The 27,938-nt window shown below is 42.9% G+C and overlaps 1 protein-coding gene across 1 annotated transcript; it reads right to left on the minus strand.

Moving 5' to 3' along the window:
* Positions 1-4,729: 4,729 nt before the first annotated feature.
* LOC124044979 (carbonic anhydrase 6-like) lies at positions 4,730-27,232 on the minus strand. Its single transcript, XM_046364183.1, has 11 exons — positions 27,100-27,232; positions 26,227-26,406; positions 23,665-23,813; positions 18,400-18,495; positions 12,978-13,044; positions 9,882-10,039; positions 8,683-8,809; positions 7,411-7,494; positions 7,285-7,317; positions 6,043-6,248; positions 4,730-5,464 (listed from the first exon to the last, which is right to left on the minus strand). The coding sequence occupies exons 1-11, from the start codon at positions 27,182-27,184 to the stop codon at positions 5,051-5,053; spliced, it is 1,599 nt and encodes a 532-aa protein (XP_046220139.1). The 5' UTR covers positions 27,185-27,232; the 3' UTR covers positions 4,730-5,050.
* Between the last annotated feature and the right edge of the window lie 706 nt (positions 27,233-27,938).

A 27,938-nucleotide genomic window follows, 5' to 3' on the forward strand; every position in this document is an offset into this window, starting at 1 on the left:
GTGTTCAAACGTCTTCAAGACTTTCGACTCATCACTGCCAAAGCTTATTCTAACATGTATTGTAAATGAGATATTTCTGTATTTCTGTATTTCGTTTTTCAATAAAATTGCAAAAAATATATATAAACCTTGTTTTCACTGTCATTATGGGTTATTTTGTGTAGATGGGTGAGGGAAAAAAAATGTTTTTTCATCCATTTTGAATTCAGGCTGTACTGTAACACAACAAAATGGTGGAATAAGTCAAGGGGTATGAAAACATTTCTGAAGGTCTCTAGTGCCCCAAAAAGCTTTGTTTTATCATGGGCAGCGCCATTGAGGACTTCCACCATTTTGAAGTTATCAACTTGATGGGACTTCCTATGGGTTAAGGAGGGATCACATAATTCCATCCAGGTCATTAGGAGGAATCAGCCAATGAATTATACTCGTGAGCAAACATTCCATAGCTGCAGATGATAGTAAATCACCACCCTTGTCTTTTATACCTGTTCAGACAACACCCTCCAGGGGGCAGTATGCACCCTTTCAGTTTGTTTACTAACTCATACAATTAGTAGAAGAAGAAAATGCACTACTTCAATGAAGCTGCTCTTGCACTCACAGATGTCCTAATGGGGACAGATACAACATTGCGATCTCTATACATCTCTATGGATGTAACCGCCGGGGATTCGAACCACACGACAGTGTTATACGGCTTTGCTAAAGTCAAGGCAATAGCTCAGGGAGCTTCAGGTATCAGACGAGGTTATTTATCACACAAGTTGGGTCCCATAAACCAACTCTGTTACAGATGCACTAATCTAGATTCCACACTGAATATTACATGGATCGGATGGCCCTCTAGTGCGAGGAATAATTCATTTTGGCTAGGGTTGCAAAATTCTGATAACTTTCCCAAAAATCCCAGGTTTTCCACATATCCTGGATGGAAGATTCCCTGAATCGGGAAGGAATTACCCAGGAATCCATAATCCACCAACTAGGATTTCTGGAAAACCTGGGAATGTTGTGACAGTTACCAGAATATTTGCAACCTTCATTTTGGCATTTGGCGATCCTTATCTGAAGCCAAACCCTGTCTCTCCTCTCCTCAGACTGACTACTGTGCTGACTGTATCTATGGCTCAGTGGGAGTCAAGGAGAGTGACATCCCGTACATGTATGTAAATGACATATTTCTGTATTTTATTTTCAATAAAATTGCAAAAAATATATATAAACCTTGTTTTCACTGTCATTATGGGTTATTTTGTGTAGATGGGTGAGGAAAAAAATGTATTTTCACCCATTTTGAATTCAGGCTGTACTGTAACACAACAAAATGGTGGAATAAGTCAAGGGGTATGAAAACATTTCTGAAGGTCTCTATTCCTCAAAAAGCTTTGTTTTAACATGGGCAGCGCCATTGAGGACTTCCACCATTTTGAAGTTATCAACTGGGTGGGACTTCCTATGGGTTAAGGAGGGATCACATAAAGAGAGTGACATCCCGTACGTCACAGTGAGAACTGAGGCTGTCAACCTCTTCATGACTATTGCTGCAGGTCAAAGTACCCTCTCTCCCGTCTCCAACACTGCACTGAAGGGCTCAGTTCAACTGAACACACATTTTAAGGACTGTAGAACCATAGGGGGGGGTTTACGAAATATTAGTATACGTCTGCCTGGTAACTCAGCCATGGACACAAGTAGAGTCACCTTCGACCTTTCCTTCATGTTTGTGACTTGTGGTTCAACAGGCGTTCATTGTGGAGGCCACAGGCAGGCGACTGCTCCACCCTCATCGGGTTTGGGATCTGCAGTGCGTCCTGTGCACTCCTCACTGGCCCTCACCTTCAATAGTAGTGCCCTAGGTCTACTGTATATAGTGAGTAGTAGGGCACTAGGTCTACTGTATATAGTGAGTAGTAGTGCCCTAGGTCTACTGTATATAGTGAATAGTAGGGCACTAGGTCTACTGTATATAGTAGGGCACTAGGTCTACTGTATATAGTAAGTAGTAGGGCACTAGGTCTACTGTATATAGTGAATAGTAGGGCACTAGGTCTACTGTATATAGTGAATAGTAGGGCACTAGGTCTACTGTATATAGTGAATAGTAGGGCACTAGGTCTACTGTATATAGTAGGGCACTAGGTCTACTGTATATAGTAAGTAGTAGGGCACTAGGTCTACTGTATATAGTGAATAGTAGGGCACTAGGTCTACTGTATATAGTGAATAGTAGGGCACTAGGTCTACTGTATATAGTGAATAGTAGGGCACTAGGTCTACTGTATATAGTGAATAGTAGGACACTAGGTCTACTGTATATAGTAAATAGTAGGGCACTAGGTCTACTGTATATAGTGAGTAGTAGGACACTAGGTCTACTGTATATAGTAAATAGTAGGGCACTAGGTCTACTGTATATAGTGAATAGTAGGGCACTAGGTCTACTGTATATAGTCAATAGTAGGGCACTAGGTCTACTGTATATAGTCAATAGTAGGGCACTAGGTCTACTGTATATAGTGAATAGTAGGGCACTAGGTCTACTGTATATAGTGAATAGTAGGGCACTAGGTCTACTGTATATAGTGAATAGTAGGGCACTAGGTCTACTGTATATAGTAAGTAGTAGGGCACTAGGTCTACTGTATATAGTAAATAGTAGGGCACTAGGTCTACTGTATATAGTAAGTAGTAGGGCACTAGGTCTACTGTATATAGTAAATAGTAGGGCACTAGGTCTACTGTATATAGTAAGTAGTAGGGCACTAGGTCTACTGTATATAGTGAATAGTAGGGCACTAGGTCTACTGTATATAGTAAAGTAGGGCACTGTACTACTGTAGCTGTGAATAGTAGGGCACTAGGTCTACTGTATATAGTAAATAGAGGAGAGAGAGAGAGAAAGAGAATAAGAGATAGAGAGAGAGAGAGAGAGAGAGAGAGAGAGAGAGAGAGATAGAGAGATAGATAGATAGATAGATAGATAGATAGAGAGAGAGAGAGAGAGAGAGAGAGAGAGAGAGAGAGAGAGAGAGAGAGAGAGAGAGAGAGAGAGAGAGAGAGAGAGAGAGAGAGAGAGAGTGATAGATAGAGAGAGAGAGTGATAGACAGAGAGAGAGAGAGAGAGAGAGAGAGAGAGAGAGAGAGAGAGAGAGAGAGAGAGAGAGAGAGTGATAGATAGAGAGAGAGAGTGATAGACAGAGAGAGATAGACAGAGAGAGAGAGAGAGAGAGAGAGTGATAGATAGAGAGAGAGAGAGTGATAGATAGAGAGAGAAAACATTTCTAATATATTTCAGTTGATGTTCTTTTTGATCCTACTCACTTTTGTTTGTTTGTTTTTCTTATTTAAGTAATGTAAACATTATCTTTCCCTTGCCAATAAAGCCCATTTTGAATTGAATTGCATTGAAAGAGAGAGAGAGCATCGTAAACACAGCTGGCTTATGATAACAAAGCCAGCTGTTGTGTTGACATACAGGACAGTATGGAGTGATCAAGTCATAAACACAGCTGGTTTATGATAACAACTCCAGCGGTTTTTTTTCATTTATTTATATAACCTTTATTTAACCAGGCAAGTCAGCTTAGAACAAATTCTTATTTTACAATGACGGCCTATACCAGCCCAAACCCGTATGACGCTGGTCCAATTGTGCGCCGCCCTACGGGACTCCCAATCACAGCCGGTTGTGCTACAGCCTGGATTTGAACCAAGGTGTCTGTAGTGATGCCTCTAGCACTGAGACGCAGCGCCTTTAGACCGCTGCACCACTCGGGAGCTGTGTTAACATACAGGACAGTATGGAGTCGGACTTCTACGTCAGCGTCACCTGTGCCATTGTCCATGGAATCGGAAACGCCATCGCATCCAGTAAGTCACTGGTCTCCGCGACCACCAGCCAGATGTAGAACAGTGTCGCCAAGCCTCTGGAGGGCAGATATATATATATACTGTTCAAAAAAATAAAGGGAACACTTAAACCACACAATGTAACTCCAAGTCAATCACACTTCTGTGATGTGTTATTTTAGTGTTCCCTTTATTTTTTTGAGCAGTGTATATATGTATATATATGTACATATATATATGTACATATATATATACATATATATACATATATACACATATACATACACATATACATACACATATATACATACACATATATACACTGCTCAAAAAAATAAAGGGAACACTAAAATAACACATCACAGAAGTGTGATTGACTTGGAGTTACATTGTGTTGTTTAAGTGTTCCCTTTATTTTTTTGAACAGTATATATATATATATATATATATATGCCCTCCAGAGGCTTGGCGACACTGTTCTACATCTGGCTGGTCGTCACGGAGACCAGGAACAAGACCTTCCTGGAGATCAGTCGGATGTTCTCTCACCAGGAACCATGTAGAGATACAAGTAGGAGACGCGCCAATCAAATCAGAGGCAGGAGACGGCAGGGAAAGGTCACGGCCTTCCACGGAGGTGGATTATGGCCATTTAACAAGGTGTCTGTTGGAGAGAATAAAATAAACAGCCTCTTCTGTTTGAAAGATGACAGAGTGTTGATGTAATCTATGATTATTTAAATTAAATTTAAAAAAATAATAATTTTAATGCATTTCTGTGATATCTGTCTTGAGTGTCTGTTTTGTAGTTCACTGGCTTTGTAGTGTCTCTAACGATACATGTCTGTTAGATTTAATTAATAAAATAAACACAAGATGCTTAATATAGAACTTTATTTCGAAAACAAAAGATACGAATACGATGGATTGCTGATGCTCTGAGCCCACACGGACATTCAGAGATCTGCTGCGATTCCCTTCCCTTATACAATAAACATTGTTATACTGAGCCCGTTACCCATGTCTCAAATAGATGAGATATCCTTCATACTCAATAGTTAGCAGTAAAGGATAGATTTGATATATTGACAAGACATCATTTATATTTTATTCCCCGTTTCAATGCGTTTTGCTACGTTGTGCCCAACTTAACACCACCCAGTACCCCTGTAGTCTGTCTCCAGCTGCACCCCTCCCCTCAGTGACACCTGTAGTCTGTCTCCAGCTGCACCCCTCCATAGAGACTCAGAGGTGTGACCCCCCAGCTAAACACGTTCCCCCTGGGAGAGGCGGTGTCCTCACAAGACACCTGTTCCCGGATCTCAGCCGAGTTCAAAACGTAGTCCCACACGTTGACATCCGTCATCTGACCCACGAAGGCGTCCGTGTCAGAGATCCCTAGGAAGCCGTCCTGGTCCTTCCCCAGGATGAAGACCCCTGCTGGGCTGACTGTGTATCTCCTCCGGAGGTACTGCTCCTCCCCCACCACTCCGTTGATCCACAGCTCAGCGCCCCCGGAGTGGGACGACCAGGTGACACAGTAGTTGACCCAGTCACGGGAGTGGAAGTTGTGGGGCAGGTTGACAAACTCGTTGCCGATCCACAGACCCACCTGGATGGATCACATGACAAATAGAAATAAGTCTCAATGACTTTTCCTTCCCTCCCGCCCTCACTTCGTCATCCCTCCCTCCCTCCCTCCCCTCCCTCCCTCCCTCCCTCCCTCCCTCCCTCCCTCCCTCCCTCCCTCCCTCCCTCCCTCCCTCCCTCCCTCCCTCCCTCCCTCCCTCCCCCTCGACTTCATCCATCTATCTATCCCTCCCTCCCTTCATAAATCCCTCCCTCTTCCTTCCATCCATCCCACCCTAGCTCCATCTCCCTCCCTCCCTCGCTCGCTCCCTCGCTCCCTTGCTTCATCCATCCCTCCATCCCTCCATCCTTCCATCCCTCCATCCCTCCTCCCTGCCTCCCGCCCTCACTCCATCATCACTCCCTCCCTCCTCCCTCGACTTCAGCCATCTATCCCTCCCTCCCTTCATACATACATCCCTCCCTTTTCCTTCCATCCATCCCACCCTAGCTCTGTCTCCCTCCCTCGCTCGCTCCCTCGCTCCCTTGCTTCATCCATCCCTCCATCCCTCCATCCCTCCATCCCTCCTTTCCCTCCCTCCCTCCCTCCTCCCCACCCACCTCATATCCCACGGTGATCATCAGTTCGTTGTCGTTGCCCTGGCTGGAGTATGACAGGACAGTGTGTATCTCTCCAGGGCGCGTCTTCAGGTGCATGCAGGCGGTGAGGGAGTGCAGGTCCATGGAGTGAGCCAGGTGGGCCCGGGCATAGCTCTCGGTGTTGCTCTCTGGGAAGTGGAGCACCAGGGGAGACATCACTCGGGGCTCTATGGGGGACAGGAGTGATACGGTTAACATCTGACACAGAAGACAGATTACTATACAACTACTGATCAATCATTCTCTAAATATAAGTAATCGAAATAGAAATCATAAAATAACAACTTCATGTAAAGTGTTAGCCTGTACATGACATGTACCTGTGTAGTAGGTATGTTCTAACTACTATTGTAACTGTAACTACTATTGTAACTACTATTGTAACTGTAACTACTATTGTAACTACTATTGTAACTACTATTGTAACTACTACTGTAACCACTATTGTAACCACTATTGTAACTACTATTGTAACTACTATTATAACTACTATTCTAACTACTATTGTTACTACTATTGTTACTACTATTGTAACTACTATTGTAACTACTATTGTAACTACTATTGTAACTACTACTGTAACTACTATTATAACTACTATTATAACTACTATTGTAACTACTATTGTAACTGTAACTGTTACTGTAACTGTTACTGTAACTACTATTGTAACTACTATTATAACTACTATTGTAACTACTATTGTAACTACTATTGTAACTGTTACTGTAACTACTATTGTAACTACTATTGTAACCACTATTGTAACTGTAACTGTAACTGTAACTACTATTGTAACTACTATTGTAACCACTATTGTAACTACTATTGTAACCACTATTGTAACTACTATTGTAACTACTATTGTAACTGTAACTGTAACTACTATTGTAACTACTATTGTAACCACTATTGTAACTACTATTGTAACTACTATTGTAACCACTATTGTAACCACTATTGTAACTACTATTGTAACTACTATTATAACTACTATTGTAACCACTATTGTAATCACTATTGTAACTGTTATTGTAACTACTATTGTAACTACTATTGTAACTACTATTGTAACCACTATTGTAATCACTATTGTAACCACTATTGTAACCACTATTGTAACTACTATTGTAATCACTATTGTAACACATAATATATAAGAGCACCTCGTAGGGTACGGTGTACTCATAAGTAACAACTCACCATGTTCGGAAGGCCTTGCATCCCCAATTGCACCTACATGAACAAAAACAAAGTTCCAAGAGTCAGTTCACTTAAACCTTCCCTCATTTTGCTATACTTTCAAGGGTAAATAGAGAACACTCTTACTTGAACGTATGTGTTTTCCAAGTGAAGTTATCAGACCCTCAATCTTCAGGAGCTTTGATTCTATTTCATCATGGCGACAGAAAGCTGAGTGGAGAAAGAGAGAGGGAGAGAGAGAAAGAGAGGGAGAGAGAGAGAGAAAAAGAAAGAGAGAGAGAGAAAGAGGGAGAGAAAGAGGGAGAGAGAAAAAGAAAGAGAGAGAGAAAGAAAGGGAGAGAGAGAGAAAATCTCATCAACATCTCTGGAGGGACCTGAAAATAGCTGTGCAGCGACACTCCCCATCCAACCTGACAGAGCTTGAGAGGATCTGCAGAGAAGAATGGGAGAAACTCCCCAAATAGAGGTGTGCTAAGCTTGTAGCGTCATACCCAAGAAGAATCGATGCTGTAATCGCTGCCAAAGGTGCTTCAACAAAGTACTGAGTAAAGGGTCTGAATAATTATGTAAATGTATTATTTAATTTTTTTTATTTCTAAAATCCTGTTTTTTCTTTGTCATTATGGGGTTTTGTGTGTAGATTGATGAGGGAAAAACAACTTAATCCATTGTTAGTAATAAGTCTGTTACGTAACAAAATGTGGAAAAAGTCAAGGGGTCTGAATACTTTCTGAATGCACCGTATCTACAACCACTGGGTTTAATGCACAGAGCTCTCTAGCTCTGCCTAAGGGTGGAATATATCCATTCCTTTCCTTAGCACACACAGCCGGTCCTGTACAGCCGGTCCTGACACATAGCCGGTCCTGTACAGCCGGTCCTGTACAGCCGGTCCTGTACAGCCAGTCCTGACACAGCCGGTCCTGTACAGCCGGTCCTATACAGCCGGTCCTGTACAGACGGTCCTGTACAGCCAGTCCTGTACAGCCGGTCCTGTACAGCCGGTCCTGTACAGCCAGTCCTGACACAGCCGGTCCTGTACAGCAGGTCCTATACAGCCGGTCCTGTACAGACGGTCCTGTACAGCCGGTCCTGTACAGCCGGTCCTGTACAGCTGGTCCTGTACAGCTGGTCCTGTACAGCTGGTCAAGTTATAGATACATGCTGCCTTGAAGAGACCAAGATGCTGTCTACCTCGCTTTCAAACCATGGTGTATGAAAAGTGGAGCAAACTGAAGATATATACTGTCTTTTCATATTAAGGCTACAGCATAATTAGGACAACCAGATCCACTTCCTATCATATACAGCAAGACCTGTATCTACATATATATATGATAATATTTGATCAGTTTAGTTGATCTATTGAATCCCTAAGACCAGGTTCTGTATACATACTGCCTTTCCTCAGGCCAGGCAGGAAGGAGGACTCGACCACGCGGTCGTTGAGAGGTTGGGCCATGCGGTAATCATTCCACAGGGTCCTATTGTCCATGTCCATCAGAGTGCTTTCCAACTTCCTGATCTGGGCGAGGGGAGAGGAGAGGAGAGCAGAGGAGAGGAGAGCAGAGGAGAGGAGAGCAGAGGAGAGGAGAGGAGAGGAGAGGAGAGGAGAGGAGAGGAGAGGAGAGGAGAGGAGAGGAGAGGAGAGGAGAGGAGAGGAGAGGAGGAGGAGGAGGAGGAGAGGAGGAGGAGAGGAGAGGAGAGGAGAGGAGAGGAGAGGAGAGGAGAGGAGAGGAGAGGAGAGGAGAGGAGAGGAGAGGAGAGGAGAGGAGGAGGAGAGGAGAGGGAGAGGAGAGGAGAGGAGAATGAATTAATGAACGAATCAATCGAATTAATACATGGATGAATAAATGGATGAGTGAATGATTGAATCTTCCACAGGGTTGTTTATCAGCATTTCATGGAGGCTTGGTGCAGAGTGTAAGAGTTCACTTCCAATTTTTTGAGAATTAAAAAATGAATTTACACATCAGCAGGTTTGTGAGAGAGAGAGCAGGGTTACCTGGTTGTGTGTGTGAGAGAGAGAGAGAGAGAGAGAGAGCAGGGTTACCTGGTTGTGAGAGAGAGAGAGAGAGAGAGAGAGAGAGAGAGAGAGAGCAGGGTTACCTGGTTGTGAGAGAGAGAGAGAGAGAGCAGGGTTACCTGGTTGTGAGAGAGAGAGAGCAGGGTTACCTGGTTGTGAGAGAGAGAGAGCAGGGTTACCTGGTTGTGAGAGAGAGAGAGAGCAGGGTTACCTGGTTGTGAGAGAGAGAGAGAGAGAGAGAGAGAGAGAGAGAGAGAGAGAGAGAGAGGGTTACCTGGTTGTGAGAGAGAGAGAGAGAGAGAGAGAGAGAGAGAGAGAGAGAGAGAGAGAGAGAGGGGGTTACCTGGTTGTGAGAGAGAGAGAGCAGGGTTACCTGGTTGTGAGAGAGAGAGAGAGCAGGGTTACCTGGTTGTGAGAGAGAGAGAGAGAGAGAGAGAGAGAGAGAGAGAGAGAGAGAGAGAGAGAGAGAGAGAGAGAGAGAGAGAGAGAGAGCAGGGTTACCTGGTTGTGAGAGAGAGAGAGAGAGCAGGGTTACCTGGTTGTGAGAGAGAGAGAGAGAGAGCAGGGTTACCTGGTTGTGAGAGAGGGTGATGGGTGTGTCAAACACGGTCCACAGGATGCTCTCGTAACAGGGAGGGGTGGTGAGAGAGCCCTGGTACCTGAAGAAATGGTTCAAGTTCTCAGGAAGCATGGAGCGCACATCAAGGGTGGATATGTTCATGGACTGGCCTGTACAACAACAATATGTTCAGGGACTGGCCTGTACAACAACAATATGTTCAGGGACTGGCCTGTACAACATCAATATGTTCAGGGACTGGCCTGTACAACATCAATATGTTCAGGGACTGGCCTGTACAACAACAATATGTTCAGGGACTGGCCTGTACAACAACAATATGTTCAGGGACTGGCCTGTACAACAACAATATGTTCAGGGACTGGCCTGTACAACAACAATATGTTCAGGGACTGGCCTGTACAACAACAATATGTTCAGGGACTGGCCTGTACAACAACAATATATTCAGGGACTGGCCTGTACAACAACAATATGTTCAGGGACTGGCCTGTACAACAACAATATGTTCAGGGACTGGCCTGTACAACAACAATATGTTCAGGGACTGGCCTGTACAACAACAATATGTTCAGGGACTGGCCTGTACAACATCAATATGTTCAGGGACTGGCCTGTACAACAACAATATGTTCAGGGACTGGCCTGTACAACAACAATATGTTCATGGACTGGCCTGTACAACAACAATATGTTCAGGGACTGGCCTGTACAACAACAATATGTTCAGGGACTGGCCTGTACAACATCAATATGTTCATGGACTGGCCTGTACAACAACAATATGTTCAGGGACTGGCCTGTACAACAACAATATGTTCAGGGACTGGCCTGTACAACAACAATATGTTCAGGGACTGGCCTGTACAACAACAATATGTTCAGGGACTGGCCTGTACAACAACAATATGTTCATGGACTGGCCTGTACAACAACAATATGTTCAGGGACTGGCCTGTACAACAACAATATGTTCAGGGACTGGCCTGTACAACATCAATATGTTCAGGGACTGGCCTGTACAACAACAATATGTTCAGGGACTGGCCTGTACAACAACAATATGTTCAGGGACTGGCCTGTACAACAACAATATGTTCAGGGACTGGCCTGTACAACATCAATATGTTCAGGGACTGGCCTGTACAACAACAATATGTTCAGGGACTGGCCTGTACAACAACAATATGTTCATGGACTGGCCTGTACAACAACAATATGTTCAGGGACTGGCCTGTACAACAACAATATGTTCAGGGACTGGCCTGTACAACAACAATATGTTCAGGGACTGGCCTGTACAACAACAATATGTTCAGGGACTGGCCTGTACAACATCAATATGTTCATGGACTGGCCTGTACAACAACAATATGTTCAGGGACTGGCCTGTACAACATCAATATGTTCAGGGACTGGCCTGTACAACAACAATATGTTCAGGGACTGGCCTGTACAACAACAATATGTTCAGGGACTGGCCTGTACAACAACAATATGTTCATGGACTGGCCTGTACAACAACAATATGTTCATGGACTGGCCTGTACAACAACAATATGTTCAGGGACTGGCCTGTACAACAACAATATGTTCAGGGACTGGCCTGTACAACATCAATATGTTCAGGGACTGGCCTGTACAACAACAATATGTTCAGGGACTGGCCTGTACAACAACAATATGTTCAGGGACTGGCCTGTACAACAACAATATGTTCAGGGACTGGCCTGTACAACATCAATATGTTCAGGGACTGGCCTGTACAACAACAATATGTTCAGGGACTGGCCTGTACAACAACAATATGTTCATGGACTGGCCTGTACAACAACAATATGTTCAGGGTCTGGCCTGTACAACAACAATATGTTCAGGGACTGGCCTGTACAACAACAATATGTTCAGGGACTGGCCTGTACAACAACAATATGTTCAGGGACTGGCCTGTACAACATCAATATGTTCATGGACTGGCCTGTACAACAACAATATGTTCAGGGACTGGCCTGTACAACATCAATATGTTCAGGGACTGGCCTGTACAACAACAATATGTTCAGGGACTGGCCTGTACAACAACAATATGTTCAGGGACTGGCCTGTACAACAACAATATGTTCAGGGACTGGCCTGTACAACAACAATATGTTCAGGGACTGGCCTGTACAACAACAATATGTTCAGGGACTGGCCTGTACAACAACAATATGTTCAGGGACTGGCCTGTACAACATCAATATGTTCAGGGACTGGCCTGTACAACAACACAAGAAGTGAACAAAGAAAATGAGCATCAAACAGTTGATGTTGAGATGTGTCTGTTTACTTGAACACTGTGAAGCAATTATTTGGGCTGCAATCTGAGTTGCAGTCAACTCTAATGAATTTATCCTCTGCAGCAGAGGTAAGTCTGGGACTTCCTTTCCTGTGGCGGTCCTCATGAGAGCCAGTTTCATCATAGCGTTTGATGTTTTTGGCGACTGCACTTGAAGAAACTTTCAAAGTTCTTGACATTTTCCGCATTGACTGACCTTCATGTCTTAGTGATGGACTGTCGTTTCTCTTTGCTTATTTGAGCTGTTCTTGCCATAATATGGACTTGGTCTTCTGTATACCACACTTACCTTGTCATAACACAATTGATTGGCTCAAACGCATTAAGAAGGAAAGAAATTCCACAAATTCCACAAATAAATCCCACCTGTTAATTTAAATGCATTCCAGGTGACTACCTCATGAAGCTGGTTGAGAGAATGCCAAGAGTGTGCAAAGACGCCATCAAGGCAAAGGGTGGCTACTTTGAAGAATCTCAAATATAACATTTAGATTTGTTTAACACTTTTTTGGGGGGTTACTACATGATTCCATATGTGTCATTTCATAGTTTTGACGTCTTCATTATTATTCTACAATGTAGAAAACAGTAGGTGTGTCCAAACTTTTGACTGGTACTGTATATACATTCAAAACTAATGTTATTAATGTAGATAGATTCAGCAATATTCAGTAATATTCAGTAATATTCAGTAATATTCAGTAATATTCAGTAATATTCTGTAATATTCAAAAGAAAACCCAAATCACCCGTGTACTTGACTTTTTCCAGGTTGTTGATGAAATCGCTGTAGTAGGTGTTCTCAAAATGTCCGTCCTATAATGGAAATACACAAGCAGAAACATGGCTGACTGGCAACGAGGACACAGGAGAGAATTTGTTAGGTTGTTGATGAAATCGCTGTAGTTGGTGTCGATTAGCCTCGTACGAACCATCCTGATGTCGTTCTCACATTCTGTATTCGTGTTGGGAGAGTTCAGTATGGTTCGTGCTAGGCTACGTGTCGATCAAACTAACTGCTAAAACTTCTTGGCAGAACAAAGCTAGAAAACCACACATTGGCTAAAGCAGAGGCAAGATGACAACATGACTACAGGAGAGATAAACAGACTGGCAACATGACGACAGGAGAGATAAACAGACTGGCAACATGACTACAGGAGAGATAAACAGACTGGCAACATGACTACAGGAGAGATAAACAGACTGGCAACATGACGACAGGAGAGATAAACAGACTGGCAACATGACTACAGGAGAGATAAACAGACTGGCAACATGACTACAGGAGAGATAAACAGACTGGCAACATGACTACAGGAGAGATAAACAGACTGGCAACATGATGACAGGAGAGATAAACAGACTGGCAACATGACTACAGGAGAGATAAACAGACTGGCAACATGACTACAGGAGAGATAAACAGACTGGCAACATGACTACAGGAGAGATAAACAGACTGGCAACATGATGACAGGAGAGATAAACAGACTGGCAACATGACTACAGGAGAGATAAACAGACTGGCAACATGACTACAGGAGAGATAAACAGACTGGCAACATGACTACAGGAGAGATAAACAGACTGGCAACAGGAGAGATAAACAGACTGGCAACATGACTACAGGAGAGATAAACAACATGACTACAGGAGAGATAAACAGACTGGCAAAATGACTACAGGAGAGATAAACAGACTGGCAACATGACTACAGGAGAGATAAACAACATGACTACAGGAGAGATAAACAGACTGGCAACATGACTACAGGAGAGATAAACAGACTGGCAACATGACTACAGGAGAGACAAACAACATGACTACAGGAGAGATAAACAACATGACTACAGGAGAGATAAACAACATGACTACAGGAGAGATAAACAGACTGGCAACATGACTACAGGAGAGATAAACAGACTGGCAACATGACTACAGGAGAGATAAACAACATGACTACAGGAGAGATAAACAGACTGGCAACATGACTACAGGAGAGATAAACAACATGACTACAGGAGAGATAAACAGACTGGCAACATGACTACAGGAGAGATAAACAGACTGGCAACATGACTACAGGAGAGATAAACAGACTGGCAACATGACTACAGGAGAGATAAACAGACTGGCAACATGACTACAGGAGAGATAAACAGACTGGCAACATGACTACAGGAGAGATAAACAGACTGGCAACATGACTACAGGAGAGATAAACAGACTGGCAACATGACTACAGGAGAGATGAACAGACTGGCAACATGACTACAGGAGAGATAAACAGACTGGCAACATGACTACAGGAGAGATAAACAGACTGGCAACATGACTACAGGAGAGATAAACAGACTGGCAACATGACTACAGGAGAGATAAACAGACTGGCAACATGACTACAGGAGAGATAAACAGACTGGCAACATGAATACAGGAGAGATAAACAACATGACTACAGGAGAGATAAACAGACTGGCAACATGACGACAGGAGAGATAAACAGACTGGCAACATGACTACAGGAGAGATAAACAGACTGGCAACATGAATACAGGAGAGATAAACAACATGACTACAGGAGAGATAAACAGACTGGCAACATGACTACAGGAGAGATAAACAACATGACTACAGGAGAGATAAACAGACTGGCAACATGACTACAGGAGAGATAAACAGACTGGCAACATGACTACAGGAGAGATAAACAGACTGGCAACATGACTACAGGAGAGATAAACAGACTGGCAACATGACTACAGGAGAGATAAACAGACTGGCAACATGACTACAGGAGAGATAAACAGACTGGCAACATGACTACAGGAGAGATAAACAGACTGGCAACATGACTACAGGAGAGATAAACAGACCGTCAATATGACTACAGAGGAGATAAAAATCCCCATCAAAATCCATCAGTTCAAGTTTAAGATATCCGTCTTTTGCATTGGATGAGTCTCAATCCCCTGCATCTGCTTAAGTAACACTTCCTCGTCTGCGGTGAAAGGTGGCAGAACTAGAGCGATGCATGTCAGACTGGGAGACATCACAGAAAATGAGACTTCTCACGAAAACGTCTGTAGCATCCAAACGATTGGATCTGTTATGACCATGCTATGGAAAGGAGAGACTCTCACAAACACAATGGTCTGTCTCTGTGTCACAGGACTCGTCTGAAGGTAACCGGTACCAGTTGAACATTTTTAAAATGTAAGTATGAAGGATTGGCCACCCCTCAGAGCCTGGTTCCTCTTTGGGGTTCTCTCTAGGATGGCCCAACCTCTTTCGCTCTTGGAGGCAGAGCCAATATTGGACCTGACTTCAACTTTCCCTAAAATACTGCGCTACAGGATGACACTCTAAAGTGGAGTCATGCACAGCAAAAATGTTCAAAGGCCTTATAAAATGTATGTATATTTTTTTGCCTAATTCTGTATTTTTCACAAATTCAGTTCTCTCTATTTTGTTTTTCCAGTTTTTGGATTTTTCACCCTGTTTTTCACACTTTTTTTTAATGGAAAAACAGCTGAATTAAATGTTCTGTGGTCACAGCACTAAACCACATCAGAAGACGACTTTTGAGTTCCGGGAGAAAAAAAAATAGAACAAACTTAGATTTTTGAGTGTTAGTTGCCCTTTAATTCAGTGTGAATGCCCAGCAACGTTGTTTGGTTAGCGTCGTACGTACGTGCGTATGTGAGGAATTAGAAAATCAAATGCCCACTGTGGTTAAATTAACCTTTATTTATTGCAATTTAGTGGATTACATAGCTACCTCAATCATTATTTCAAATAATTTTGTGGACTTCACATCAATTGCTAGCTAACTAGCTAAATTTCTTTAGCTAGCTAGCAGGGTCAGTTAAATTAAAAATCCCCCTAGATACAGCCACGTCTCATAGTCACGTCATGAGATTTGTTAAATTAAAGAGGATTATAATAAAACGAATGGAATGGAGTTTTCCATCTCCCCATTTAGATTATTTCTGGCTCAGCACAGAAATGTCCTTATCCAGATGGTGTCGGGGGCTTTCATCAAGGTGTTTCCGTAGGTCGGGGCTTTCATCAAGGTGTTTCTGTAGGTTGGGGCTTTCATCAAGGTGTTTCTGTAGGTTGGGGCTTTCATCAAGGTTAGTGTTTCTGTAGGTTGGGGGCTTTCATCAAGGTTAGTGTTTCTGTAGGTTGGGGGCTTTCATCAAGGTTAGTGTTTCTGTAGGTTGGGGGCTTTCATCAAGGTTAGTGTTTCTGTAGGTTGGGGGCTTTCATCAAGGTGTTTCTGTAGGTTGGGGGCTTTCATCAAGGTTAGTGTTTCTGTAGGTTAGGGGCTTTCATCAAGGTTAGTGTTTCTGTAGGTTAGGGGCTTTCATCAAGGTGTTTCTGTAGGTTGGGGGCTTTCATCAAGGTTAGTGTTTCTGTAGGTTGGGGGCTTTCATCAAGGTTAGTGTTTCTGTAGGTTGGGGGGCTTTCATCAAGGTGTTTCTGTAGGTTGGGGGGCTTTCATCAAGGTTAGTGTTTCTGTAGGTTGGGGGCTTTCATCAAGGTGTTTCTGTAGGTTGGGGGCTTTCATCAAGGTGTTTCTGTAGGTTGGGGGCTTTCATCAAGGTGTTTCTGTAGGTTGGGGCTTTCATCAAGGTTAGTGTTTCTGTAGGTTGGGGGCTTTCATCAAGGTTAGTGTTTCTATAGGTTGGGGCTTTCATCAAGGTTAGTGTTTCTGTAGGTTGGGGGGCTTTCATCAAGGTTAGTGTTTCTGTAGGTTGGAGCTTTCATCAAGGTTAGTGTTTCTGTAGGTTGGGGGCTTTCATCAAGGTTAGTGTTTCTGTAGGTTGGGGGCTTTCATCAAGGTTAGTGTTTCTGTAGGTTGGGGGCTTTCATCAAGGTTAGTGTTTCTGTAGGTTGGAGCTTTCATCAAGGTTAGTGTTTCGGTAGGTTGGGGGCTTTCATCAAGGTTAGTGTTTCTATAGGTTGGGGGCTTTCATCAAGGTGTTTCTATAGGTTGGGGGCTTTCATCAAGGTTAGTGTTTCTGTAGGTTGGGGGCTTTCATCAAGGTGTTTCTGTAGGTTGGGGGCTTTCATCAAGGTTAGTGTTTCTGTAGGTTGGGGGCTTTCATCAAGGTGTTTCTGTAGGTTGGGGGCTTTCATCAAGGTGTTTCTGTAGGTTGGGGGCTTTCATCAAGGTGTTTCTGTAGGTTGGGGCTTTCATCAAGGTTAGTGTTTCTGTAGGTTGGGGGCTTTCATCAAGGTTAGTGTTTCTATAGGTTGGGGCTTTCATCAAGGTTAGTGTTTCTGTAGGTTGGGGGGCTTTCATCAAGGTTAGTGTTTCTGTAGGTTGGGGGCTTTCATCAAGGTTAGTGTTTCTGTAGGTTGGAGCTTTCATCAAGGTTAGTGTTTCGGTAGGTTGGGGGGCTTTCATCAAGGTTAGTGTTTCTATAGGTTGGGGGGCTTTCATCAAGGTGTTTCTATAGGTTGGGGGCTTTCATCAAGGTTAGTGTTTCTGTAGGTTGGGGGGCTTTCATCAAGGTGTTTCTGTAGGTTGGGGGGCTTTCATCAAGGTTAGTGTTTCTATAGGTTGGTGCTTATGAAGGCAGTATGAAGGCATTATGAAGGCTTTATGAAGACATTATGAAGGCATTATGAAGGCATTATGAAGGCATTATGAAGGCAGTATGAAGGCATTATGAAGGCATTATGAAGACTTTATGAAGGCATTATGAAGGCATTATGAAGGCATTATGAAGGCATTATGAAGGCTTTATGAAGGCATTATGAAGGCATTATGAAGGCATTATGAAGGCAGTATGAAGGCATTATGAAGGCAGTATGAAGGCATTATGAAGGCATTATGAAGGCATTAAGAAGGCATTATGAAGGCATTATGAAGGCAGTATGAAGGCATTATGAAGGCATTATGAAGGCATTATGAAGGCTTTATGAAGGCAGTATGAAGGCAGTATGAAGGCTTTATGAAAGCAGTATGAAGGCATTATGAAGGCATTATGAAGGCATTATGAAGGCTTTATGAAGGCAGTATGAAGGCATTATGAAGGCTTTATGAAGGCTTTATGAAGGCTTTATTAGCTGAACGCCATTTAAAGCGGGACCTAAATAATAATAATAATAAGTAAAAGAAGATGGAGAACCAGATCTCAGATCTCCAGATCTCACCTCGAAGAAGAAGGCTAGAACTGCCAGTCCGTCGGGCTTGTCGCTGGCCTCTTGAAAGCTCTTGTACTTATCAGAGTTATAATGGACAACGTGGAGCTGCAAACACAGAGGACAAAGAAAACAAATACATTGTTCATGAGGAATAATTGGGACCAGAAATCTGCCCAGACATTTCTAACACACAGGCCCATTTTTTTGGTTCTCGAGGCCCACATCATTAGTCAAATAATGATAATTTTGCTCAAAACCCCCAGTTTAGACAGGCCTACTAGGCTACAAATGAGTCATGTCCTAATTGACCTATGACCTCATTGTTTATCAGAATTGTAAGTTGCTCCAATTGCTGAACCTGTCAGAAGGGAACCCACCATATACAATGTTTATGCAGCAATTATTCAGTTTGTGAAAATCCGAGTGACTAAAAACTAATCTGTACTTTATCCATACAACAACTCAAGAAGATCCACTTGTCATGGCTAAAGGGTGAGAAAGCAGCCCAAGACCGGCAACGTTCAACAACTTTAGTACAGGCCCCATGTCCCTCTAGGAACCAAGAGGATAACTTTAGTACAGGCCCCATGTCCCTCTAGGAACCAAGAGGATAACTTTAGTACAGGCCCCATGTCCCTCTAGGAACCAAGAGGGTAACTTTAGTTCAGGCCCCATGTCCCTCTAGGAACCAAGAGGATAACTTTAGTACAGGCCCCATGTTCCTCTAGGAACCAAGAGGATAACTTTAGTACAGGCCCCATTTCCCTCTAGGAACCAAGAGGATAACTTTAGTACAGGCCCCATGTCCCTCTAGGAACCAAGAGGATAACTTTAGTACAGGCCCCATTTCCCTCTAGGAACCAAGAGGATAACTTTAGTACAGGCCCCATGTTCCTCTAGGAACCAAGAGGATAACTTTAGTACAGGCCCCATGTCCCTCTAGGAACCAAGAGGATAACTTTAGTACAGGCCCCATGTTCCTCTAGGAACCAAGAGGATACCTTTAGTACAGGCCCCATTTCCCTCTAGGAACCAAGAGGATAACTTTAGTACAGGCCCCATGTCCCTCTAGGAACCAAGAGGATAACTTTAGTACAGGCCCCATTTCCCTCTAGGAACCAAGAGGATAACTTTAGTACAGGCCCCATGTTCCTCTAGGAACCAAGAGGATAACTTTAGTACAGGCCCCATGTCCCTCTAGGAACCAAGAGGATAACTTTAGTACAGGCCCCATGTTCCTCTAGGAACCAAGAGGATAACTTTAGTACAGGCCCTATGTTCCTCTAGGAACCAAGAGGATAACTTTAGTACAGGCCCCATGTTCCTCCAGGAACCAAGAGGATAACTTTAGTACAGGCCCCATGTTCCTCTAGGAACCAAGAGGATAACTTTAGTACAGGCCCCATGTCCCTCCAGGAACCAAGAGGATAACTTTAGTACAGGTCCCATGTTCCTCTAGGAACCAAGAGGATAACTTTAGTACAGGCCCCATGTTCCTCTAGGAACCAAGAGGATAACTTTAGTACAGGCCCCATGTCCCTCCAGGAACCAAGAGGATAACTTTAGTACAGGTCCCATGTTCCTCTAGGAACCAAGAGGATAACTTTAGTACAGGCCCCATGTTCCTCTAGGAACCAAGAGGATAACTTTAGTACAGGCCCCATGTTCCTCTAGGAACCAAGAGGATAACTTTAGTACAGGCCCCATGTCCCTCTAGGAACCAAGAGGGTAACTTTAGTACAGGCCCCATGTTCCTCTAGGAACCAAGAGGACAACTTTAGTACAGGCCCCATGTTCCTCTAGGAACCAAGAGGGTAACTTTAGTACAGGCCCCATGTTCCTCTAGGAACCAAGAGGATAACTTTAGTACAGGCCCCATGTCCCTCTAGGAACCAAGAGGGTAACTTTAGTACAGGCCCCATGTTCCTCTAGGAACCAAGAGGATAACTTTAGTACAGGCCCCATGTTCCTCTAGGAACCAAGAGGGTAACTTTAGTACAGGCCCCATGTTCCTCTAGGAACCAAGAGGATAACTTTAGTACAGGCCCCATGTCCCTCCAGGAACCAAGAGGATAACTTTAGTACAGGCCCCATGTTCCTCTAGGAACCAAGAGGATAACTTTAGTACAGGCCCCATGTCCCTCTAGGAACCAAGAGGATAACTTTAGTACAGGCCCCATGTCCCTCCAGGAACCAAGAGGATAACTTTAGTACAGGCCCCATGTTCCTCTAGGAACCAAGAGGATAACTTTAGTACAGGCCCCATGTCCCTCTAGGAACCAAGAGGATAACTTTAGTACAGGCCCCATGTTCCTCTAGGAACCAAGAGGACAACTTTAGTACAGGCCCCATGTTCCTCTAGGAACCAAGAGGATAACTTTAGTACAGGCCCCATGTTCCTCCAGGAACCAAGAGGATAACTTTAGTACAGGCCCCATGTTCCTCTAGGAACCAAGAGGATAACTTTAGTACAGGCCCCATGTCCCTCCAGGAACCAAGAGGATAACTTTAGTACAGGTCCCATGTTCCTCTAGGAACCAAGAGGATAACTTTAGTACAGGCCCCATGTTCCTCTAGGAACCAAGAGGATAACTTTAGTACAGGCCCCATGTTCCTCTAGGAACCAAGAGGACAACTTTAGTACAGGCCCCATGTTCCTCTAGGAACCAAGAGGGTAACTTTAGTACAGGCCCCATGTTCCTCTAGGAACCAAGAGGACAACTTTAGTACAGGCCCCATGTTCCTCTAGGAACCAAGAGGGTAACTTTAGTACAGGCCCCATGTTCCTCTAGGAACCAAGAGGGTAACTTTAGTACAGGCCCCATTTCCCTCTAGGAACCAAGAGGATAACTTTAGTACAGGCCCCATGTTCCTCTAGGAACCAAGAGGATAACTTTAGTACAGGCCCCATGTTCCTCTAGGAACCAAGAGGATAACTTTAGTACAGGCCCCATGTTCCTCTAGGAACCAAGAGGATACCTTTAGTACAGGCCCCATTTCCCTCTAGGAACCAAGAGGATAACTTTAGTACAGGCCCCATGTTCCTCTAGGAACCAAGAGGATAACTTTAGTACAGGCCCCATGTTCCTCTAGGAACCAAGAGGGTAACTTTAGTACAGGCCCCATGTTCCTCTAGGAACCAAGAGGGTAACTTTAGTACAGGCCCCATGTTCCTCTAGGAACCAAGAGGATAACTTTAGTACAGGCCCCATGTTCCTCTAGGAACCAAGAGGATAACTTTAGGACAGGCCCCATGTCCCTCTAGGAACCAAGAGGATAACTTTAGTACAGGCCCCATGTTCCTCTAGGAACCAAGAGGATACCTTTAGTACAGCCCCATTTCCCTCTAGGAACCAAGAGGATAACTTTAGTACAGGCCCCATGTTCCTCTAGGAACCAAGAGGGTAACTTTAGTACAGGCCCCATGTTCCTCTAGGAACCAAGAGGACAACTTTAGTACAGGCCCCATGTTCCTCTAGGAACCAAGGGGGTAACTTTAGTACAGGCCCCATGTTCCTCTAGGAACCAAGAGGACAACTTTAGTACAGGCCCCATGTTCCTCTAGGAACCAAGAGGATACCTTTAGTACAGGCCCCATGTTCCTCTAGGAACCAAGAGGATAACTTTAGTACAGGCCCCATGTTCCTCTAGGAACCAAGAGGATAACTTTAGTACAGGCCCCATGTCCCTCCAGGAACCAAGAGGATAACTTTAGTACAGGTCCCATGTTCCTCTAGGAACCAAGAGGATAACTTTAGTACAGGCCCCATGTCCCTCTAGGAACCAAGAGGATAACTTTAGTACAGGCCCCATGTTCCTCTAGGAACCAAGAGGATAACTTTAGTACAGGCCCCATGTCCCTCTAGGAACCAAGAGGGTAACTTTAGTACAGGCCCCATGTCCCTCTAGGAACCAAGAGGATAACTTTAGTACAGGCCCCATGTCCCTCTAGGAACCAAGAGGGTAACTTTAGTACAGGCCCCATGTTCCTCTAGGAACCAAGAGGATAACTTTAGTACAGGCCCTAGGATCCTCTAGGAACCAAGAGGGTAACTTTAGTACAGGCCCCATGTTCCTCTAGGAACCAAGAGGATAACTTTAGTACAGGCCCCATGTCCCTCTAGGAACCAAGAGGATAACTTTAGTACAGGCCCCATGTTCCTCTAGGAACCAAGAGGGTAACTTTAGTACAGGCCCCATGTTCCTCCAGGAACCAAGAGGATAACTTTAGTACAGGCCCTAGGATCCTCCAGGAACATCAAAACCAAATAAATGAGTCCTTGAATAGAAGAGCACTGTTGAGGTAGCTGTAGTCTAACGGCTCTCGTTTGTAGCATGAAGAATGGACCAAGGCTCAGCGTGGTAGGCGTACATCGTCTTTTTCTTGACGATGACACCAAAACAAAACAACAAAGACAAAAGACGACCGCGAACAGTTCTGTCAGGCACAGACACTAAACAGAAAACAAGAGAAAATGACAACTTAGATATGATCCCCAATCAGAGACAACAATAGACAGCTGTCTCTGATTGAGAACCACACACACACACATGGCCAAACACAAAGAAATAGAAAACATAGACTTTCCCACCGAGTCACACCCTGACCTAACCAAACATAGAGAATAATAAGGATCTCTAACGTCAGGGCGTGACATGTAGCCTGGTCCCAGACCAGTACTACTGAGATGCACTGTTGAGGTAGCTGTAGCCTGGTCCCAGATCAGTACTACTGAGATGCACTGTTGAGGTAGCGGTAGCCTGGTCCCAGATCAGTACTACTGAGATGCACTGTTGAGGTAGCGGTCAGTATTACTGGTCCCAGATCAGTTAGTGCTATCAGGTCAACTCCTTGTGATGTTGGCATGACAAGGAATGGCAAAGATTGGCAAGATGGCACAAACACTGCTGTTGAGGCCCACTATGGTCAAGTCAAGCCCACCTCTATATGTTGTTTTACACCCTTTAGAAACAGTACATTAGTCTTTTTTTGGTGGGGGGGGTGTATCTCTAGCACTAGCCCACCTCTATTGGTTGTTCTACACCCTTTAGAAACAGTACATTAGTCTTTTTTTGGTGGGGGGGGTGTATCTCTAGCACTAGCCCACCTCTATTGGTTGTTCTACACCCTTTAGAAACAGTACATTAGTCTTTTTTTGGTGGGGGGGTGTATCTCTAGCACTAGCCCACCTCTATTGGTTGTTCTACACCCTTTAGAAACAGTACATTAGTCTTTTTTTGGGGTGGGGGGGTGTATCTCTAGCACTAGCCCACCTCTGCCATGTATCTGATGCCATCCAGAGTGTGCTCTGCCCCGCTCTCCTCCAGGTCCCAGCCACCCCAGTGGAGGTGCATCTGGACGGCCGTGTAGTGCCCGGGGAGACCCTTGGTGATCACCATGCTGGGAGGGAGGACGATTTCAACTGGCCACAACACAAGAAGACGTTTTTTTCAATAATTATGACATGAGCCATTCAGCAGACTGCTTTTTATCCGAAGCAAGTCACGCGTGTATACCCGTGGGTGGCCTCAGCAGGAATCAAACACACATTTCTTGCCTTTTTGCAAGTGCCTTGCTCTACCCGCTGAGTCACACAGGATCACATTTTGAGTAGTCTCGTTGTTAAAGGAAGCAAATCCTAACTTAATTTAGATACATTTGTTAAATATGTTATTGTTATACCCTGATGAAGACAGCTTGGCTGTCGAAACGTTGGTATTACATTTTTGCATCTGAGCTCCTAGAGTGTGCGGATCTCTTTTATTTTCAAAGATGTTATTGTTGCCATAGTTGTTTTCTAAACGTATAGACTGTTCATTCAATATAATAACACAGTATAGACTAAAACTGGGAATATTATTATTATTTTTAAATTTCAGACATCATCCCACTACTTGTTAATTTCAGACATCATCCCACTACTTGTTAATTTCAGACATCATCCCACTACTTTTTAATTTTAATTTTAATTTCAGACATCATCCCACTACTTTTTAATTAATTTTTTTATTTCAGACATCATCCCACTACTTTTTAATTTCAGACATCATCCCACTACTTTTTAATTAAATTTTTTATTTCAGACATCATCCCACTACTTTTTAATTTCAGACATCATCCCACTACTTTTTAATTTCAGACATCATCCCACTACTTTTTTAATTTCAGACATCATCCCACTACTTTTTAATATTAATTTTAATTTCAGACATCATCCCACTACTTTTTATTTCAGACATCATCCCACTACTTTTTAATTTCAGACATCATCCCACTACTTTTTATTTATTTCAGACATCATCCCACTACTTTTTTTTATTTCAGACATCATCCCACTACTTTTTAATTTCAGACATCATCCCACTACTTTTTAATTTCAGACATCATCCCACTACTTTTTAATTTCAGACATCATCCCACTACTTTTTTATTTCAGACATCATCCCACTACTTTTTAATTTCAGACATCATCCCACTACTTGTTAATTTCAGACATCATCCCACTACTTGTTAATTTCAGACATCATCCCACTACTTTTTAATTTTAATTTTAATTTCAGACATCATCCCACTACTTTTTAATTTCAGACATCATCCCACTACTTGTTAATTTCAGACATCATCCCACTACTTTTTAATTTTAATTTTAATTTCAGACATCATCCCACTACTTTTTAATTTAAATTTTTATTTCAGACATCATCCCACTACTTTTTAATTTCAGACATCATCCCACTACTTTTTAATTTCAGACATCATCCCACTACTTTTTTATTTCAGACATCATCCCACTACTTTTTAATTTCAGACATCATCCCACTACTTTTTATTTATTTCAGACATCATCCCACTACTTTTTTATTTCAGACATCATCCCACTACTTTTTAATTTCAGACATCATCCCACTACTTTTTAATTTCAGACATCATCCCACTACTTTTTTATTTCAGACATCATCCCACTACTTTTTAATTTCAGACATCATCCCACTACTTTTTTTATTTCAGACATCATCCCACTACTTTTTAATTTCAGACATCATCCCACTACTTTTTTAATTTCAGACATCATCCCACTACTTTTTAATTTCAGACATCATCCCACTACTTTTTTAATTTCAGACATCATCCCACTACTTTTTAATATTAATTTTAATTTCAGACATCATCCCACTACTTTTTAATTTTAATTTTAATTTCAGACATCATCCCACTACTTTTTATTTCAGACATCATCCCACTACTTTTTAATTTCAGACATCATCCCACTACTTTTTAATTTCAGACATCATCCCACTACTTTTTAATTTCAGACATCATCCCACTACTTTTTAATTTCAGACATCATCCCACTACTTTTTTATTTCAGACATCATCCCACTACTTTTTAATTTCAGACATCATCCCACTACTTTTTAATTTCAGACATCATCCCACTACTTTTTAATTTCAGACATCATCCCACTACTTTTTAATTTCAGACATCATCCCACTACTTTTTTTATTTCAGACATCATCCCACTACTTTTTTTATTTCAGACATCATCCCACTACATTTTTTATTTCAGACATCATCCCACTACTTTTTAATTTCAGACATCATCCCACTACTTTTTAATTTCAGACATCATCCCACTACTTTTTAATTTCAGACATCATCCCACTACTTTTTAATTTCAGACATCATCCCACTACTTTTTAATTTTATTTTAATTTCAGACATCATCCCACTACTTTTTAATTTTATTTTAATTTCAGACATCATCCCACTACTTTTTAATATTCATTTTTATTTCAGACATCATCCCACTACTTTTTAAATGTATTTTTTTTACCTGAGTGTCCGTTGTTTTTCATGAGGAAGTTACCCTTCTGAGCATCATATCCGGTGAGCTCCAGCTGTATCATGTGGGGGTTGTGGCGCACGCTCTGCCTCTGGATGTCAATGGGGGACTGTTTCCGGCCGCCACACGCAGGATAGTTCTCCGCCCAGTGCACTTGGTCCAGGGCCCCTTCTGACGTAGGGACAAACGGAATGCCGTGGGGTGGATTAGAACAACGAATGACGACAAAAGAATGAAACAATGTAAACTTGGCCACAATATTTTCATTGGCTGCCCACGCGTCCAACTATAATCCAAGCAGACAGTTGGGGAAGAAAGGAGGGGGGGGGGGGGACACGACTGATATTGTATAAAGTCCTACTGTTCTCTCTGTAGGCATACCTTCACAACACCTTGGTGTAATCACAAAACAACAACAACAACAACACATGTCTGACCGGTGGTTTGTAGGAGAGGTAGTACTCTGCAGCATGAACCAAATGACAGGTTGAAAGGTACAGACGTTACACACACTACGTTAATGACCTACCTATCTTCCATAGCTATAATCACGTCCAGGGCCTGATCATCATGTGTGGTTCCTGTTTGTCATCACCACGACTGATTTAAACAGCAATAACACATTGCAAAAAACCTTCGGTCGGTCACTGTTATTATATTCTCCAACTCTTTCTCTTCATCATTCTTCAGAGTTAAAGTAGAGTTCATTATCTTCAATAAATTAATAATGAATTGAAATGAAGAACATTTATTTTAATGAGTTGAAGACTGTGTTCTTTCTGGGGATTTGGAGCCCCCCCCACCCCCCCAAAGAAACCTACAGATAACTGAAAGGGAATAGGTCATAAATGAATAAATACGTACCTGTATATGTCCAATGTATTCCATCTATCCCGGCAGAGGCAACGCTTACCAACATCAACTGAACGAAAACACTGAAGCACTCCATTTCAATGGAAATCCTCTTGACACAAAACACCTCTCTCTCTCTCTCTCTCTGTCACTAACTGCGACTGAAAGGAGGTTTTGAAACTTCAGTGAAACCAACGCCCCTGGGGACAACTGTTCCCCGCTGCTCAGTTGGGGAGATTACATTCTAATTGTAATCCATTACCTGTCCAAAACGGCAATCAGTAGCGTAACTTGAATTACCCAAACGAAGTAATGTAATCTGATTACTTTTGAATTACCCAAACGAAGTAATGTAATCTGATTACTTTTGAATTACCCAAACGAAGTAATGTAATCTGATTACTTTTGAATTACCCAAACGAAGTAATGTAATCTGATTACTTTTGAATTACCCAAAACGAAGTAATGTAATCTGATTACTTTTGAATTACCCAAACGAAGTAATGTAATCTGATTACTTTTGAATTACCCAAACGAAGTAATGTAATCTGATTACTTTTGTATTACTTTCCCCTTAAGAGGCATGAGAGGACAAAAAAAGGATCCATCAAACGCATTTGGTGTGTCATCATAGTGGTCTCTGATTGGTGGTCATCATTTGATGTGTCATCAAAGTGGTCTCTGATTGGTGGTCATCATTTGATGTGTCATCAAAGTGGTCTCTGATTGGTGGTCATCATTTGATGTGTCATCATAGTGGTCTCTGATTGGTGGTCATCATTTGATGTGTCATCATAGTGGTCTCTGATTGGGGGGTCATCATTTGGTGTGTCATCATAGTGGTCTCTGAT

This window comes from Oncorhynchus gorbuscha, linkage group LG10, assembly GCF_021184085.1.
Source record: "Oncorhynchus gorbuscha isolate QuinsamMale2020 ecotype Even-year linkage group LG10, OgorEven_v1.0, whole genome shotgun sequence".
NCBI classification, from domain to species: domain Eukaryota; kingdom Metazoa; phylum Chordata; class Actinopteri; order Salmoniformes; family Salmonidae; genus Oncorhynchus; species Oncorhynchus gorbuscha.